The 20,975-nt window shown below is 53.0% G+C and overlaps 1 protein-coding gene across 1 annotated transcript in view; it reads right to left on the reverse strand.

Annotated features, from left to right (window-relative positions):
* LOC133356447 (SRSF protein kinase 2-like) overlaps nucleotides 1-20,975 on the reverse strand; it is a 40,956-nt gene that overhangs the window by 8,107 nt on the left and 11,874 nt on the right. Inside the window, exons 2-4 of the mRNA XM_061573979.1 lie at nucleotides 10,738-10,862; nucleotides 9,757-9,865; nucleotides 6,158-6,170 (exon numbers count right to left, since the gene is read on the reverse strand). Coding sequence (XP_061429963.1) covers nucleotides 6,158-6,170; nucleotides 9,757-9,865; nucleotides 10,738-10,862 — 247 coding nt within the window. The remainder of the gene's footprint in view (nucleotides 1-6,157; nucleotides 6,171-9,756; nucleotides 9,866-10,737; nucleotides 10,863-20,975) is intronic.

Consider the following 20,975-nt stretch of genomic DNA (forward strand, 5'->3'; position numbering starts at 1 on the left):
CCACCCAGACAACCAATCACATCACTACCACCCACACAACCAATAACTTCACTACCACCCAGACAACCAATCACATCACTACCACCCAGACAACCAATCACATCACTACCACCCAGACAACCAATCACATCACTACCACCCAGACAACCAATCACATCACTACCACCCAGACAACCAATCACATCACTACCACCCAGACCACCAATCACATCACTACCACCCACACAACCAATCACTTCACTACCACCCAGACAACCAATCACATCACTACCACCCAGACAGCCAATCACATCACTACCACCCACACAACCAATCACATCACTACCACCCAGACAACCAATCACATCACTACCACCCAGACAACCAATCACATCACTACCACCCAGACCACCAATCACATCACTACCACCCACACAACCAATCACTTCACTACCACCCAGACAGCCAATCACATCACTACCACCCAGACAACCAATCACTTCACTACCACCACACAACCAATCTTCACTACCACCCAGACAGCCAATCACATCACTACCACCCAGACAACCAATCACTTCACTACCACTCACACAACCAATCACATCACTACCACCCACACAACCAATCACTTCACTACCACCCAGACAACCAATCACTTCACTACCACTCACACAACCATCACATCACTACCACCCACACAACCAATCACATCACTACCACCCAGACAACCAATCACATCACTACCACCCAGACAACCAATCACATCACTACCACCCAGACAACCAATCACATCACTACCACCCAGACAACCAATCACATCACTACCACCCAGACAACCAATCACATCACTACCACCCAGACAACCAATCACATCACTACCACCCAGACAACCAATCACATCACTACCACCCAGACAACCAATCACATCACTACCACCCACACAACCACACTTCACTACCACCCACACACACCAATCACATCACTACCACCCAGACAGCCAATCACTTCACTACCACCCAGACAACCAATCACTTCACTACCACCCAGACAGCCATCATATCACTACCACCCAGACAACCAATCACATCACTACCACCCACACAACCAATCACATCACTACCACCCACAACCAATCACATCACTACCACCCCACCAACCACACCACACTCACACTACCACCCACACAATACATCAACCACCAAACCAATCACCACTACCACCCCACACATACCCCCCACCACAGACAAACCAATCACTCACTACCACCCACACAACCATCACTCACTACCACCCACACAACCAATCACATCACTACCACCCAGACAACCAATCACATCACTACCACCACACAACCAATCACATCACTACCACCGACAACCAATCACATCACTACCACCCAGACAACCAATCACATCACTACCACCCACAACCAATCACATCACTACCACCCAGACAACCAATCACATCACTACCACCCAGACAAACCAATCACTCACTACCACCCAGACAACCAATCACATCACTACCACCCAGACAACCAATCACATCACTACCACCCAGACAACCAATCACATCACTACCCACCAACCAATCACTTCACTACCACCCAGACAACCAATCACATCACTACCACCCAGACAACCAATCACATCACTACCACCCAACAACCAATCACATCACTACCACCCAGACAACCAATCACATCACTACCACCAACAACCAATCACATCACTACCACCCACACAACCAATCATCACTACCACCCAGACAACCAATCACATCACTACCACCCAACAACCAATCACATCACTACCACCCACAACCAATCACATCACTACCACCCAAGACAACCAATCACATCACTACCACCCAACAACCAATCACATCACTACCCACCCAGACACCAATCACATCACTACCACCCAGACAACCATCACATCACTACCACCCACACACCAATCACACACTACCACCCACACAACCAATCACATCACTACCACCCAGACAACCAATCACATCACTACCACCAGACAACCATCCATCTACCACCCAGACAACCAATCACATCACTACCACCCAGACAACCATCACATCACTACCACCCACCCAATCACTCACTACACCCACACAACCAATCACATCACTACCACCCAGACAACCAATCACTCACTACCACCCACACAACCAATCACTTCACTACCACCCACACCCCATATCACTACCACCCAGACAACCAATCACATCACTACCCCCACACAACCAATCACATCACTACCCCCAACCAATCACATCACTACCACCCACAGACCAATCACTTCACTACCACCCAGACAACCAATCACATCACTACCACCCACACAACCAATCACATCACTACCACCCACCAACCAATCACATCACTACCACCCAGACAACCAATCACTTCACTACCACCCAGACAACCAATCACATCACTACCACCCAGACAACCAATCACATCACTACCACCCACACAACCAATCACATCACTACCACCCAGACAACCAATCACTCACTACCACCCAGACAACCAATCACTCACTACCACCCAGACAACCAATCACATCACTACCACCCAGACAACCAATCACATCACTACCACCCAGACAACCAATCACATCACACCACCCACACAACCACACTTCACTACCACCCAGACAACCAATCACCACTACCACCCAGACAACCAATCACATCACTACCACCCACAACCAATCATCACTACCACCCAGACAACCAATCACATCACTACCACCCAACAACCACAAACTTCACTACCACCCAGACAACCAATCACATCACTACCACCCAGACAACCAATCACATCACTACCACCCACACAACCAATCACATCACTACCACCCAGACAACCAATCACATCACTACCACCCACACAACCAATCACTTCACTACCACCCAGACCACCAATCACATCACTACCACCCAACAACCAATCACTTCACTACCACCCACACAACCAATCACACAACCACCCAGACAACCAATCACATCACTACCACCCAGACAACCAATCACATCACTACCACCCAGACACCAATCACATCACTACCACCCACACAACCAATCACGTCACTACCACCCACAACCAATCACATCACTACCACCCACAACAACCAATCACGTCACTACCACCCAGACAACCAATCACATCACTACCACCCAGACAACCAATCACTTCACTACCACCCACAACCAATCACTTCACTACCACCCACACACCAACACATCACTACCACCCACACAACCAATCACTCACTACCACCCAGACAACCAATCACATCACTACCACCCAGACACCAATCACTTCACTACCACTCACACAACCAATCACTCACTACCACCCCACAGCCAATCACTCACTACCACCCCACAACCAATCACTTCACTACCACCCAGACAACCAATCACATCACTACCACCAGACAACCAATCACTTCACTACCACTCACACAACCAATCACTTCACTACCCCCCAGACCCAATCACTTCACTACCACCCACACAACCAATCACTTCACTACCACCCAGACAACCAATCACATCACTACCACCCAGACAACCAATCACTTCACTACCACTCACACAACCAATCACTCACTACCACCCAGACAGCCAATCACACTCACTACCACCCACAACCAATCACTCACTACCACCCCACCAATCACATCACTACCACCCAGACAACCAATCACTCACTACACTCACAACCAATCACATCACTACACCCAGACAGCCAATCACTCACTACCACCCAGACAACCAATCACATCACTACCACCCAGACAACCAATCACATCACTACCACCCACACACCAATCACTCACTACCACCCAGACAACCAATCACTCACTACCACCCAGACAACCAATCACATCACTACCACCCAGACAACCAATCACTCACTACCACCCACACAACCAATCACTCACTACCACCCAACAACCAATCACTCACTACCACCCACAACCAATCACTTCACTACCACCCACAACCAATCACATCACTACCACCCAGACAACCAATCACGTCACTACCACTCACCACCAATCACTTCACTACCACCAGACAACCATCACATCACTACACCCAGACAACCAATCACATCACTACCACCCAGACAACCAATCACGTCACTACCACCCACAACCAATCACTTCACTACCACCCAGACAACCAATCACTCACTACCACCCACAACCAATCACATCACTACCACCCAGACAACCAATCACGTCACTACCACCAGACAACCAATCACTTCACTACCACCCAGACAACCATCATCACTCACTACCACCCACACAACCAATCACATCACTACCACCCAGACAACCAATCACATCACTACCACCCAGACAACCAATCACTTCACTACCACCCACACAACCAATCACATCACTACCACCCAGACAACCAATCACGTCACTACCACCACACAACCAATCACTTCACTACCACCCAGACAACCATCACATCACTACACCCAGACAACCAATCACATCACTACCACCCACAACCAATCACGTCACTACCACAACAACCAATCACTCACTACCACCGACAACCAATCACATCACTACACCACACAACCAATCACATCACTACACCCAGACAACCATCACGTCACTACCACCACACAACCAATCACTTCACTACCACCCACACATCCTACCACACACATCATCACCACCCACACAACCAATCACATCACTACCACCCAGACAACCAATCACATCACTCCACCCAGACAGCAATCACTTCACTACCACCCAGACAACCAATCACAGCACTACCACCCAGACAGCCAATCAAATCAGTGAGTGGTGATGAGTGAGTGGTGAGTGGTGAGTGAGTGGTGAGTGAGTGGTGAGTGAGTGATGAGTGGTGAGTCAGTGAGATAGTAAGTGAGTGGTGAGTGGTGAGTGAGTGGTGAGTGAGTGAGTGAGTGGTGAGTGATTGAGTGGTGAGTGAGGTAGTGAGTGAGTGAGTGGTGAGTGAGTGAGTGGTGATGGGTGAGTGAGTGGTGAGCGAGTGGTGAGCGAGTGGTGAGTAAGTGGTGAGTGAGTCGGTGAGATAGTGATGAGTGTGAGTGGTGGTGAGTGAGTGAGTGAGTGGTGAGTGAGTGGTGAGTGAGTGAGTGAGGTTGAGTGAGTGAGTGAGTGTGAGTGAGTGGTGAGTGGTGAGCGAGTGGTGAGTGAGTGAGTGAGTGTTGAGTGAGTGGTGAGTGAGTGAGTGTTGAGTGAGTGGTGAGTGAGTGGTGAGTGAGGTAGTGAGGTAGTGAGTGGTGAGTGAGTGGTGAGTGAGGTAGTGAGTGAGGTAGTGAGTGGTGATGAGTGGTGAGTGAGGTAGTGAGTGAGTGGTGAGTGAGGTAGTGAGTGAGTGGTGAGTGAGGTAGTGAGTGAGTGGTGAGTGAGTGAGTGAGTGGTGAGTGAGTGGTGAGTGAGTGAGTGGCGAGTGAGTGAGTGGTGAGTGAGTGAGTGGTGAGTGGTGAGTTCTGCTCACACAGCGCAGGAGGCGGATCTCATCAAGCGCTGTCTCCGTGTAGTGCTGGGCGCTCTTCACACACCTTCATGGCCACCATCTCACTCGCCCTGCTCAACATCAACAACATCAACAACATCACCAACATCACCACCATCTCACTCGCCCTGCTCAACATCAACAACAACATCAACATCACCACCATCTCACTCGCCCTGCTCAACGCCATCAACATCAACAACATCACCACGATCTCACTCGCCCTGCTCAACATCACCAACATCAACAACATCACACCATCTCACTCGCTCTGCTCAACACCATCATCATCACCAACATCCCCACCATCTCACGCGCCCTGCTCAACATCAACAACATCAACATCACCACCATCAACATCACCAACATCAACATCACCACCATCTCACTCGCCCTGTACAATGTCACCAACATCAACAACATCAACATCAACACCATCTCACTCGCCCTGCTCAACATCACCAACAGCAACATCACCACCATCAACACCATCTCACTCGCCCTGCTCAACGTCATCAACAACATAAACATCTCACTCGCCCTGCTCACGTCACCAACATCAACATCATCACCACCATCACATCATCAACATCACCACCATCAACATCACCACCATCTCACTCGCCCTGCTCAACGTCACCAACATCAACACCAACATCAACATCATCAGCATCAACATCACCAACATCAACATCACCACCATCTCACACGACCCTGCTCACGTCACCAACATCAACATCATCACCACCATCAACATCATCACCACCATCAACATCACCAACACCATCAAACATCACCACAATCTCACTCGCCCTGCTCATCATCAACATCACCAACATCATCACCACCATCAACATCACCACCATCAACATCACCACCATCAACAACATCACCAACATCATCAACATCAATCAACATCAACACCATCAACACCATCAACATCACCATCTCATTAACATCAACAACATCAACAACATCAACATCATCACTATCACCAACATCATCACCATCATGACCATCATGACCATCAACATCACCAACCTGACCACACCAAAATGGTGAGTCAGTGGGTAGTGAGTGTTGGGTGAGTGAGTGAGTATATGGTGAGTGGGGGTGAGAGAGTGTGTGTGTTCTATGACATCTCCTGGCCAAACCCCATCTGCAGAGCCAAGAGATTGAATCTTTACCCTTGGGGCTCCTCCAGAAACAACAAAAAGCCACTATGGATGGCCACGTGGAATGTTCGAAATGCTGACTGCGGATGAGAGGCTGCCACTCCTCTGTCCGGGAGCTGGACCGGTACCACGCCTGGATCTCTGTGGCATTCAGGAGGTCCGGTGGACCAGTTCTGGATCCTGCCACCATGAGGGGTGGACAGTCCTCTACTCGGGGCAGGAGACTGCCAAACATCAGGGTGCGGCTCTTCTTCTGAACAAAAGAATGAAGGGGTGTGAGAGCGTGGCGGTGAGGTGTGGGAAGCTGTAAGCCCCAGGCTACTTTGAGCTCGCCTTCCTATCAACCAGAGGCGAGGAGCGGTGGGTCGTGGTTACTTATGCCCCCACCGAAGACGAACATCCGTGAGGGATGCAGGCAAGGCCGATGAGTTAGATACCTTCTATGACCTCCTGTCACAGGTGCTGGCTAAAAGTGGCCCCTCGGGATAGAGTCATCTTGTTGGGTGATTTCAATGCCCGAGTTGGTCATGATGCTGGCACCTGGTCTGCAGTGATTGGAAGGCATGGGCCAGATAAGCTCAATAATAACAGTAGGACGCTGCTAGATTTTTGTGCAGCCCACGGGCTTGTAATTACCAACACGCTGTTCTGGCATCGGTGCATCCACACAACATCATGGATGCATGCCAAGTCCAAGCAAGAACATCTGCTTGAACTACGTAGTGACAGACCAGCGGATTGTGGGCCCATGTCCTTGACACCAGGACCTACCGTGGAGCTGATCTGCCCTCTGACCATCGACTTGTCATCTGTAATCATCACTTGCAGCTGGGGTTGGCATCGTCCCCACTCCTCCTGATGTTGAGGGTAAATGGACGAGGTTTAGGACTGTGACTCATGCAGCTGCAATGGCTGCTTTGGGTACGCGGTCCAGACCTCCCAGAGACCCTGGCTGACAGAGGTGTTCAGGATGGTTGAGAAAAAGCGACAGGCCCACTCTAATCGTCTCCAGCATCCCACGTCAGAAAATGAGGAGGCTTACTGCAGCCTTCGCTCGGAGGTTCAGAGAGCCGTGAGGCACTGCAAGGATGGGTGGTGGTCATTGGTTGCTGTGGAGATGGAGTCTGCCTCAGTGGCCCGCGATCACAAATCTTTTTTTAACTCCATCAAAAAGTAACCTGCAGCAACACACCTATTACCATCATCAGGGGAAAAAACGGCGATCCAATCTCCGATCCCCAGGAACAGGTTTGCAGATTTGCTGAGCATTTCTATGAAGTCCTGGGGGAGGGGAAATCCCTCAACATGGGAAACATCATGGGACAAAGTGGGGATGACCCTGTGGAGGCTGCGGTGCCCCAAATATTGGAAGTCACCCCCTGTGAGTGGCTGGGCTGAGGTGCCATCTGTTGAGGGAAGTACTGAAGGCGATCCAGAGTCTGAGACCAGAAAAGGCACCGGGCAGAGATGATCTCCCAAGTAAAATGCTGAGGGAGGGTGGCGTTTGTGCACAGACTGCCCTACATGACATCATAACAACAGTCTGAACCACTGGACGGGTTCCGCAGGACTGGAAGGGGCATCTCACTCCTCAATGTGCCAGGAAAGGTCCTGGCAAGGATCTTTCCTGGCACATTGTTAGGCACGCTGAGGAGAGGATTGCAGAGCCTCAATGTGGTTTTCAGGAAAGGGCAGTCCTGCATGGATGCCATATTTTCTGTCCGTCTGCTACAGCAGAGGTGTAGGGATTCCAACAAGACCTGGTCAAGGCCTATGATACCATCAGTAGGCCTGGGCTCTGGGTTGTTCTTCGTGCTTTCGGAGTCCCTGACCCTCTGCTCACGATCATTAAGGACCTTCATGATGGTTAGCGGGCCCAGGTAAAACTACTGCGAGTCGGAGCCATTCGCTGTACACCTTGGGGTGCGACAGGGATGTCCTCTGGCTCCCACATTATTTAACATCTATTTTGACCACATAGTTTGTGAGGCCTTCAATAGCTGTACCGGAAGAATTTCCATCTGGTACAGATATAATGAGAGGCTGATCGATACCCGGGTGCGGTCAAGGGATGGCTCCCTATTGCTCAACCATGTTATGTATGCCGATGATCTGGTGATGGGGCAGTTGTGGAGAGAGTGGAGAGTTTCCCATATCTGGGTAGTGTGTTTATGACCGGCTCCGGTTTAACATCAGAGGTCTCACTCCGAATCAGCGAGCGGCATTATAATGCGAGCAGCATTATCTTTTCATCGGTTGCGTAACGCTGTGTGGAAGCTACCTTGTCTGTCGCTCCGCACGAAGCTTCAGGTCTTCTAGGCGACAGTCATTCCCTCCCTTCTCTACGCTTGCAAAACGTGGACCCCCCTAATGTAACATCTTCGCCGGTTAGAAACATTTAGGCTGGCCTGCCTACGATCCATCCTGGGTTTAACCAGGTTGGATTGTGTGAGGAGCTCACAAATCCTTGAAAGATCTGGACAAAGTCCCATCGGTGAGCACCTCCGGCAGGCAAGGCTGCGTTGGCTGGGTCATGTAGCCCGCATGCCAAGTCACCGCATGCCTAAACAGCTTTTGTTCGGCTGGATCGAGGGGGCTTAACAGGTGCGGCACGGGCTAGAGAAGAGATGGAGTGATGTGGTACAGGAGGACGTGGAGCTGAGTGGACTTGCCGATGACTGGTACCAGCGGTGTCAAGATCGGCCTCTGTGGAGGAGGCTCGTGAAGGACGCTACTGGGCAGATGGAGGCAGTCGCCCTCCAGGAGCGACGCTCACAACAACGAGCGGAGCGCCGGGAGACTAAAGCACAGCAAAAGTTGGCACATTAGGGGGCACAGTTGGTGCATCAGCCAGTCATCTCGGTCATCTCGGTCAGTCGACCCGTGGCACCTGCTGGGTCTGCCCCGTGACCTCCTGCCAGCGGGCGTTCGACACTTCACGTGGCCTCAAGGTGCACATGGTCTGGCACAAGCGTCGTGGTGACGTCACCGCCACTTAGTGGCGAATGGCGGTTGTTGTTGTTGTTGTAGTGCTCACGCGAGGTCCCAGCAGAGCCACACGGTAGAGAAGTGTCCCCAGCCCAGCTTGCGCACCACGCGGTAGCGCTCGCTGTACACCTCGCCCACACACACCGGGTGGTAGCCGCCTGGGGGGGGGCACGGGGGGGGGGCACGGGGGGGGTACGGGGGGGGTACGGGGGGGGGCACGCGGGGTGGGGGGGGGAGACACAGTGAATGACACTGTCGATGCTCCTGTTGATGATGCTGCTGCTGATGATGATACTGCTGCTGCTGCTGATACTGCTGCTGCTGATGCTCCTGCTGATGTTGCTGCTGATGATGATGCTACTGCTGATGACGCTGATGCTGCTAATGATGATAATGGTGGTGATGATTCTGCTGATGATGCTGCTGCAGCTAATGATGATACTGCTGCTGGTGATGATGATTCTGCTGATGATTATTCTGCTGATGATGATTCTGCTGCTGCTGATGATGATGCAGCTTCTGCTGCTTTTGCTAATGTCCCTGCTGTTTACGATGCTGCTACTGCTGCTGATGGTGATGATTCTGCTGCTACTGCTGATGATGATGATTCTGTTGCTGCTGATGATTCTGCTGCTGGTGATGATTCTGCTGCTACTGATGATGATTCTGCTGCTGCTGATGATGATTCTGCTGCTACTGCTGCTAATGATGATGATTCTGCTGCCACTGCTGCTGATGATGATTCTGTTGCTACTGCTGCTGATGATTATGATTCTGCTGCTACTGCTGATGATGATTTTGCTGCTACTGTTGCTGCTGATTCTGCTGCTGATGATGATGATTCTGCTGCTACTGCTGCTGATGGTCATTCTGCTGCTACTGCTGCTACTGCTGCTGATGGTGATGATTCTGCTGCTGCCGCTGACAATGATGCTGCTGATGATTCTGCTGCTACTGCTGATGTTGATTCTGCTGCCACTGCTGCTACTGCTACTGATGCTGCTGCTGATGACGGTGATGATGCTCGCACCCTTGCAGTAATCCGCTGGGTCCTCCTGATCCTCCTCGTCTGAGCAGATGACCTCGGGAGCCAGCGGGCACGGCTCACAGGGGTCAGGGCCCCCCACAGGTGGCGAGGCCACATGGCTCTCTGACCTGTGCACACACAGAGACACGCACAGAGACACACACAGAGACACACAGATACTCAGAGAGACACGCATAGAGACACGCACAGACTCATAGAGACACGCAGAGACACACACAGAGACACGCACAGAGACACGCACAGAGACACGCACAGAGACACGCAGAGACACGCACAGAGACACGCACAGAGACACGCACAGAGACACACACAGAGACACACAGAGACTCACAGAGACACACACAGAGACACACACAGACACACACAGAGACACGCACAGAGACACAGAGAGACTCATAGAGACACGCACAGAGACACACAGAGACTCAGAGACACATGCAGAGACACGCACAGAGACACACACAGAGACACGCAGAGATACGCACAGAGACACGCACAGAGACACACAGAGACTCATAGAGACACACAGAGATACGCATGGCACCACCGCGGTCCATCCACTGCTGGACGGAGACCCACGTGACGTCCCTACCCTGTGGGGTGCTCTCTGACCCACGTGACGTCCCTACCCTGTGGGGTGCTCTCTGACCCTCGTGCTCCACTCTCTGCCGCTCAGTGTAATCACCACCATGGACCCTATAGTAAACCCATAGAGACTGATCCACAGAGACCCGCAGAGACGCACACAGACACACACAGACTCATAGAGACACATGAGAGACACACAGAGACTCGTAGATAAACACAGACCCATAGAGACACATAGACACGCAAAGAAACACCCAGAGACACACAGAAACTCATAGAGACACACAGAGACACACAGAGACGCACAGAGACACATGAGAGAAGCAACAGAGATACACAGACACACAGAGACTCACAGAGACACACAGACCCACAGAGACTCAGAGACACATGAGAGACACACAGAGACGCACAGAGACTCACAGAGACACACAGAGACACGGAGACTCACAGAGACTCACAGAGACACATGAGAGACAAGCCACAGCCGTGCGACTGGCCATGCCGGTCACACCGTGAGCCCCCTGGGGTCGTGTGCGCTGCTTCAACGGAGGAGGAGGAGGAACAGCGACACGAACGCTCTCGCTCTCGTCGTAGCGAGCAGCAGCAGCAGCAGACTGTGACATCCAGCTCATGATCATCTTGCCGTACGCAAGAATAGAATAGACTATGGGCAGTGTTAGTCTATGGGCAGTGTTAGTCTATGGGCAGTGTTAGTCTATGGGCAGTGTTAGTCTATGGGCAGTGTTAGTCTATGGGCAGTGTTAGTCTATGGGCAGTGTTAGTCTATGGGCAGTGTTAGTCTATGGGCAGTGTTAGTCTATGGGCAGTGTTAGTCTATGGGCAGTGTTAGTCTATGGGCAGTGTTAGTCTATGGGCAGTGTTAGTCTATGGGCAGTGTTAGTCTATGGGCAGTGTTGTGGCTTGGCTCTCCAACACACCGGTTAGTGCTGTCCGAGTGAGGAATTGGCCACGTTCTGTTCACGTGACAACCCTCACTAGTGGGCTGTGTCGGGTGGTGGCGGGTTTATCGACACATTTATATATTTACGCGATCTAACCCAACAAACCTCTATATGGATGATACAAATACATGTACTAATAAACGGCAGGTAGGATGGAAACAACCACAACCAGTTAAGGTATTACCTGGTTAATAACATCCTTCCAATGATTGTTCGAATTTGTATCCATCTTCTCGGCTGAAGTTATGTCTGTTTATAGATCTGGATGGCTTCATGAACAAACCTTTGATAGTAGCCCAAAGGTTTGCAGAGTATCTTGGTCTCGGATAAAACAATATCACGCGAGCCCACAGCGTTATAGCAATGGCCAGCTACTACTACTACGGTGTTAAACTGGACGACAACAACAACAACATTGATGCTGCAGCTGCTACTGCCATCATCACAACCCCCGGGCCGACGGACGGCTGAGGCATCCGGCTGGATAAAATAGATACCTGCCAAACGATATTCGTTTCAGAGAGACACTCACGCATATATGTGGATGTGTGTGTGTGAAAGAATGGAGTGCTGTGGTACAGGAGGACGTGGAGCTGAGTGGACTTGCTGATGACTGGTACCAGCTGTGTCAAGATCGGCCTCAGTGGAGGAGGCTCGTGAAGGACGCTACTGGGCAGTTGGAAGCAGTCGCCCTCCAACAACAACGGAGGGCGGAGGAGCGACGCTCACAACAACGAGCGGAGCGCCGGGTGGCTAAAGCACAGCTAGTTGGTACAGTAGGGGGCACAGGTGGTGCATCAGCCAGTCATCTCGGTCATCTCGGTCAGTCGACCCGTGGCACCTGCTGGGTCTGCCCCGTGACCTCCTGCCAGCGGGAGTTCGACACTTCACGTGGCCTCAAGGTGCACATAGCCTGGCACAAGCGCCGTGTTGACGTCACCGCCACTTAGTGGCGAAAGGCGGTTGTTTTTGTGAAGCAGACGAAACAGAAAAAAAGACTCGCAATGACCCAAGTGGTGAAGTATGGTCAAATACCCCCCCTCCTCCCCTTAAGGGCCTCATCCAGCAGTGGATTGACGTGTTTACGAGACGCAGGGAGATTGCTTACCACCGAAGACCCCCCCCCCCAACCTGTCCCTCCCCACCGTTGCTAGGCACCCGGTCGCCATGACGACAGCATCCTCGGATACCCCCCCACTCGCCGCCCCCGCGGGGGTTGCCAGGTCACGTCGCCATGGCAACCAGCCGCCCACGTGCCTCTCTCTCCCATCCTTTCGGGTTCGCCCCCGCCCCCATCCACCACCTCACCCACCCCCCAGGACACAAACACACAACACACACATACAGACACGAACACAGACACACACACACAACACGCACACAGACACACACAACACGCACAGACACACACAAACACACACAACACGCACACAGACACATACACAGACACACAGACACACACATACACACAGACACACAGACACACACAGACACACAAAGATCCCCCATGTAGCCTTAACAGACTGTAGGGGCAAGTGCTGTAAGCGAGCACCTCTGAAGGCCGGAACGGCACACGAGGGGGTGGGTGGCCAGCACCACGCCCGACCGCCTTTGTCTCCCTAGTAGCAATGTTTACACACCGTACCAGGTACTCATTTGAGGCTGAGTCGACCTACACACACACAGACAGACACAGACACGCACACACAGACACGCACAAACAGACGCACACACACAACGACACACAAAGACACACCACACACAGACACACACTACATACACAGACACACACTACATACACAGACACACACTACACACACAGACACACACTACATACACAGACACACACAGACACACAGACACACACAGACACACAAAAAGACAAAGATCCCCGTGTAGCCTAAACAGACTGTAGGGGCAAGTGCTGTTAGCGAGCACCTATAAAGGCCAGCACGGCACACGAGGGGTGGGTGGCCAGCACCACGCCCGACCGCCTTTGTCTCCCTAGCGGCGATGTTTACACATCGCACCAGGTACTCATTTGAGGCTGAGTCGACCTAGGGGAGGCCCGGGACCGGTTCAGATAATCGTCACTGGTGTTTGCCGTGAACAGGAATCGAACCCGGGTCGCCAGGTTCATAGCGCAGCGCGCTAACCGCTACACCACCGCTCCCCACAGACACACACACATATAGACACACACAGACACACACAAGCACACACACACATCCACATTGGGTGTAATTACTGTCATACAATCCTAAAATAGACACCGCAAGAGTGTGTACAACATCGTCGTCAGCAACATCAGCAGCAGCATCATCAACATCATCATCATCAACATCATCATCAGCGGCATCATCAGCTGCGGCATCAGCAGCAACAGCAGCAGTATCAGCAGCAACATCATCAGCAGCAGCAGCAACATCATCAGCAGCAATATCAGCAGCAGCAGCATCAACAACAGCATCATCATCATCAGCGTCATCAGCATCTTGACCATCGGCAGCAGTAATCACTATTAATAGAAAAATCAGTATCAGCAGCAGGAGCAGCAACGTCATCAGCATTATCATCATCAGCAGTAGCAGCAGCATTGTCATCAACATCAAAACAACAGCATCGCCATCGTTATTATAAATAACAGCAGTATGATTACCAACATCATCAGCAGTAGCCGTGACATCATTTTCACCATCGCCACCACCACCATTAATCAAACAATGTAGAATCCATTGTTGTTAACCTGACAATAACGCACATTAATTCCCCAGAGAATCCTAACCGAGTCTCAAGACTCGCTCTCAAGAGGGTGCTGCCACGTTGAGATGGTTGGCCGTGAATTCCATTCGTGAGAGTTTGGCTTCGTGTGAGTCTATGGGTCTCTGTGTGAGTCTATGGGTCACTGTGTGAGTCTATGGGTCTCTGTGTGAGTCTATGGGTCACTGTGTGAGTCTATGGGTCTCTGTGTGGGTCTATGGGTCTCTGTGTGAGTCAATGGGTCTCTGTGTGAGTCTGTGGGTCTCTGTGTGAGTCTATGGGTCACTGCGTGAGTCTATGGGTCTCTGTGCGAGTCGATGGGTCTCTGTGTGAGTCAATGGGTCTCTGTGTGAGTCTGTGGGTCTCTGTGTGAGTCTGTGGGTCTCTGCGTGAGTCTATGGGTCTCTGTGTGAGTCAATGGGTCTCTGTGTGAGTCTGTGGGTCTCTGTGTGAGTCTGTGGGTCACTGCGTGAGTCTATGGGTCTCTGTGTGAGTCGATGGGTCTCTGTGTGAGTCGATGGGTCTCTGTGTGAGTCGATGGGTCTCTGTGTGAGTCAATGGGTCTCTGTGTGAGTCTATGGGTCTCTGTGTGAGTCTATGGGTCACTGTGTGAGTCTATGGGTCTCTGCGTGAGTCGATGGGTCTCTGCGTGAGTCGATGGGTCTCTGCGCGAGTCTATGGGTCTCTGTGTGAGTATATGGGTCTCTACGTGAGTATATGGCTCTCTGTGTGAGTCTATGGGTCTCTGCACGGGTCTACGGGTCTCTGTGTGAGTCTACGGGTCTCTCTGTGTGAGTCTATGGGTCTCTGTGTGAGTCTATGGGTCTCTGTGTGAGTCTATGGGTCTCTGTGTGAGTCTATGGGTCTCTGTGTGAGTCTATGGGTCACTGTGTGAGTCTATGGGTCTCTGTGTGGGTCTATGGGTCTCTGCGTGAGTCGATGGGTCTCTGTGTGAGTCGATGGGTCTCTGCGCGAGTCTATGGGTCTCTGTGTGAGTATATGGGTCTCTATGTGAGTATATGGCTCTCTGTGTGAGTCTATGGGTCTCTGCACGGGTCTACGGGTCTCTGTGTGAGTCTACGGGTCTCTCTGTGTGAGTCTATGGGTCTCTGTGTGAGTCTATGGGTCTCTGTGTGAGTCTATGGGTCTCTGTGTGAGTCTATGGGTCTCTGTGTGAGTCTATGGGTCTCTGTGTGAGTCTATGGGTCTCTGTGTGAGTCTATGGGTCTCTGTGTGAGTCGATGGGTCTCTGTGTGAGTCTATGGGTCTCTTTAGTAACGAAAGTTTGGCCTCACGTGGGAGCAAACTAGAAACCCCGTAGAAAACCCAGCACTCAAGAGGCCCGCACAGATGGATTCACAAACCCACTTGCTGTACTGCCACCTTATGTAATGGCATCACCACCTGGCATGTAGTCTAGTGAGTAAGTGTGTGGGTGAATGAATGAGTGGTTGAATCAGTCAGTGAGTTAGTGGGTGGGTGAGTGAGTGGGTGGGTGAATAGGTGGGTGGGTGAGTGGATGAATGGGTGAGTGAGTGGGTGAGTCAGTGAGTGGGTGGATGAGTGGGTAGGTGAGTGAGTAGGTGGGTGGGTGAGTGAGTGGGTGTCTGGGTGAGTGGATGAGTGGGTGAGTGGATGGGTGGGTGAGTGGGTGGGTGAGTGAGTGTGTGGGTGTGTGGTTGAGTGGGTGAGTGGTTGTGTGGGTGAGTGAGTGAGTGGATGGTTGGGCGAGTTTTAGTGGGTGGGTGAGTGGGTGGGTTGGTGAGTGAGTGGGTGTGTGGGTGGGGGAGTCAGTGGGTGGATGAGTGGGTGGGTGGATGTTTGTGTTGTTGGGGGAGTGAGTCAGTGGGTGGGTGGGTGTGTGGGTGAGTGTTGTTGTGACCTGCAGTGTGGTGGTGGTGGTGGTGGATGAGACTACCCCGGCTGGTAGAAGGCCGAGTCCTCGACGTGGGCGTGAGGAGTCAAGGAGAACACAGTGTGGTGCACAACAGCGACCGCCTTAGTGGCGTCAGGAGGGTGACAAGTCGGTGAGCGGCCGGCCTGTGAGTGACGGAATTAATCAGCGAGCGCTGGATGATCAATCACGCGATGTGCGTGTGTTGGCTGGGTCATGTAGCCCGCATGACCAGCTACCGCAGGCCGAAACTTTTGTTCGGCCGGATCGAGGGGGCTAAACGGGCGTGGCACTGGCTAGAGAAGAGATGGAGTGATGTGGTACAGGATGACGTGGAGCTGAGTGGACTTGCCGATGACTGGTACCATCGGTGTCAAGATCGGCCTCTGTGGAGGAGGCTCGTGAAGGACGCTGCTACTGGGCAGTTGGAGGCAGTCGCCCTCCGACAACAACGGAGGGCGGAGGAGCGACGCTCACAACAACGAGCGGCGCGCCGGGTGGCTAAAGCACAGCAAGTTGGCACAGTAGGGGGCACAGGTGGTGCATCAGCCAGTCATCTCAGTCATCTCAGTCAGTCGACCCGTGGCACCTGCTGGGTCTGCCCCGTGACCTCCTGCCAGCGGGCGTTCGACACTTCATGTGGCCTCAAGGTGCACATAGCCTGGCACAAGCGTCGTGTTGACGTCACCGCCACTTAGTGGCGCATGGCGGTTGTTGTGTGTGCGTGTGTGTGCGTGCGTAAGTGTGTGTAGGTGTGTGTAGGTGTGTGTGTGTGTGGGGAGCGGTAGTGTAGTGGTTAGTGCTACGCTGCGCTATGAACCCGGCGACCCGGGATCGATTCCCGCTCACGGCCAACACCAGTGACGATTATCTGAACCGGTGCCGGGCCTCCCCTAGGTCGACTCAACCTCAAATGAGTACCTGGTGCGGTGTGTAAACATCGCCACTGGGGGAGACAAAGGCGGCCGGGCGTGGTGCTGGCCACCCACTCCCTCGTGTGCCGCAGGTGCTGCTCGCTCACAGCACTTGCCCCAACAGTCTGTCAAGGCTATACGGGGGGGATCTTTGTCTTTGTGTGTATGTGCGTGCCACGGTGACGACGTTCCAGCACTTGCCCCAACAGCAGTTGCCCCAACAGCACTTGCCCCAACAGTCTGTCAAGGCTATACGGGGGGTCTCTGTATTGTGCGTGTGTGTCACGGTGACGACGCTCCCGCTCGTGGTTAAATAAAAGATTTCCGAAACGCGTGGGGAATTTCGCGAAGACGAGAGGAGGGGGAGATGAGAGGGGGGGGGAGATGAGAGGGGGGGGAGATGAGAGGGGGGGGGAGATGAGAGGAGGGGGAGATGAGAGGGGGGGGAGACGGGGGCAGGGGGGGGGACGGGATGCGTGTGGGGAGGTTGTCAAGCGAACTGTTTAAAACAAATTGTAATTGCCGTGCCTTCAATAAACACCGCTGCACACTTATAAAATTCAACGTTTAACCTACTCACGCCGGCTTGTGCCCGCCCTCACAGTCGGGCATATTTGCGGAATACACCACGCCGCCGTTGACCCTGGCCATTGAACGAGCAACCCAACGTTCCTACCAGCTCCCTCCGCAGGAATGTGTTTGAAAAGTCTATTTAATTAAGAAGAACGTGTTGTCTATTTATTTAAAGTTGCGCATTTTGATGTGACGTCACATTTCTCAAACACCCCCCCTCCCTCGTCACACATCGTCACAAATGTCTGAACCCCCCCCCCCCAGGTGCGTGACGTTATTTATGGCCGGCCCCTTAGCCACGCGCGGTACACGCGAACAAAAGATGCTCCGACCATGATCACGCGAGATGTGGACAATGTCTTTGAGACTCATCAGCCTCCACCAGAGGACACAGCGGCAGCCTCCTCTTGATGGGCCGGTGTGTCACCGCCACGAGTGACAGTGTCACCGCCACGAGTGACAGTGTCACCGCCACGAGTGTCAGTGTCACCACCACGAGTGACAGTGTCACCGCCACGAGTGACAGTGTCACCGCTACGAGTGTCAGTGTCACCACCACGAGTGTCACCGCCACGAGTGACAGTGTCACCGCCACGAGTGACAGTGTCACCGCCACGAGTGACAGTGTCACCGCCACGAGTGACAGTGTCACCACCACGAGTGTCGGTGTCACCGCCACGAGTGACAGTATCACCGCCACGAGTGACAGTGTCACCGCCACGAGTGACAGTGTCACCGCCACGAGTGTCACCGCCACGAGTGACAGTGTCAGCACCACGAGTGACAGTGTCACCGCCACGAGTGACAGTGTCACCACCACGAGTGACAGTGTCACTACCACGAGTGTCACCACCACGAGTGTCAGTGTCACCGCCACGAGTGTCAGTGTCACCACCACGAGTGTCACCGCCACGAGTGACAGTGTCACCACCACGAGTGACAGTGTCACCGCCACGAGTGACAGTGTCACCGCCACGAGTGACGGTGTCACCACCACGAGTGTCGGTGTCACCGCCACGAGTGACAGTGTCACCGCCACGAGTGACAGTGTCACCGCCACGAGTGACAGTGTCACCGCCACGAGTGTCACCGCCACGAGTGACGGTGTCACCGCCACGAGTGACGGTGTCACCGCCACGAGTGACGGTGTCACCGCCACGAGTGACGGTGTCACCGCCACGAGTGACGGTGTCACCGCCACGAGTGACGGTGTCACCGCCACGAGTGACAGGTGTCACCGCCACGAGTGACGGTGTCACCGCCACGAGTGACAGTGTCACCGCCACGAGTGACAGTGTCACCGCCACGAGTGTCACCGCCACGAGTGACAGTGTCATCGCCACGAGTGTCACCACCACGAGTGACAGTGTCACCGCCACGAGTGTCAGTGTCACCACCACGAGTGACAGTGTCACCACCACGAGTGTCAGTGTCACCACCACGAGTGACAGTGTCACCACCACGAGTGTCAGTGTCACCACCACGAGTGTCAGTGTCACCACCACGAGTGTCAGTGTCACCACCACGAGTGACAGTGTCACCACCACGAGTGACAGTGTCACCACCACGAGTGTCAGTGTCACTACCACGAGTGTCAGTGTCACTACCACGAGTGTCGGTGTCACCACCACGAGTGTCAGTGTCACCACCACGAGTGACAGTGTCACCACCACGAGTGTCGGTGTCACTACCACGAGTGTCAGTGTCACCACCACCAGTGTCAGTGTCACTACCACGAGTGTCAGTGTCACTACCACGAGTGTCAGTGTCACTACCACGAGTGTCGGTGTCACCACCACGAGTATCAGTGTCACCACCACGAGTGACGGTGTCACCACCACGAGTGTCGGTGTCACCACCACGAGTGTCGGTGTCACCACCACGAGTGTCAGTGTCACCACCACGAGTGTCGGTGTCACTACCACGAGTGTCGGTGTCACCACCACGAGTGACGGTGTCACCACCACGAGTGACGGTGTCACCACCACGAGTGTCGGTGTCACCACCACGAGTGTCAGTGTCACCACCACGAGTGTCAGTGTCACTACCACGAGTGTCACCACCACGAGTGTCAGTGTCACCACCACGAGTGTCAGTGTCACCACCACGAGTATCAGTGTCACCACCACGAGTGTCAGTGTCACCACCACGAGTGTCGGTGTCACCACCACGAGTGTCAGTGTCACCACCACGAGTATCAGTGTCACCACCACGAGTGTCGGTGTCACTACCACGAGTGTCGGTGTCACTACCACGAGTGTCACTACCACGAGTGTCAGTGTCACCACCACGAGTGTCGGTGTCACCACCACGAGTGTCACCACCACGAGTGTCAGTGTCACCACCACGAGTATCAGTGTCACCACCACGAGTGTCGGTGTCACTACCACGAGTGTCGGTGTCACTACCACTAGTGTCGGTGTCACTACCACGAGTGTCACCACCACGAGTATCGGTGTCACCACTACGAGTGTTGGTGTCACCACCACGAGTGTCAGTGTCACCACCACGAGTGTCGGTGTCACC

Source organism: Lethenteron reissneri, chromosome 54 (assembly GCF_015708825.2).
Source record: "Lethenteron reissneri isolate LAM-NWPU_2019-01 chromosome 54, ASM1570882v1, whole genome shotgun sequence".
NCBI lineage: Eukaryota > Metazoa > Chordata > Hyperoartia > Petromyzontiformes > Petromyzontidae > Lethenteron > Lethenteron reissneri.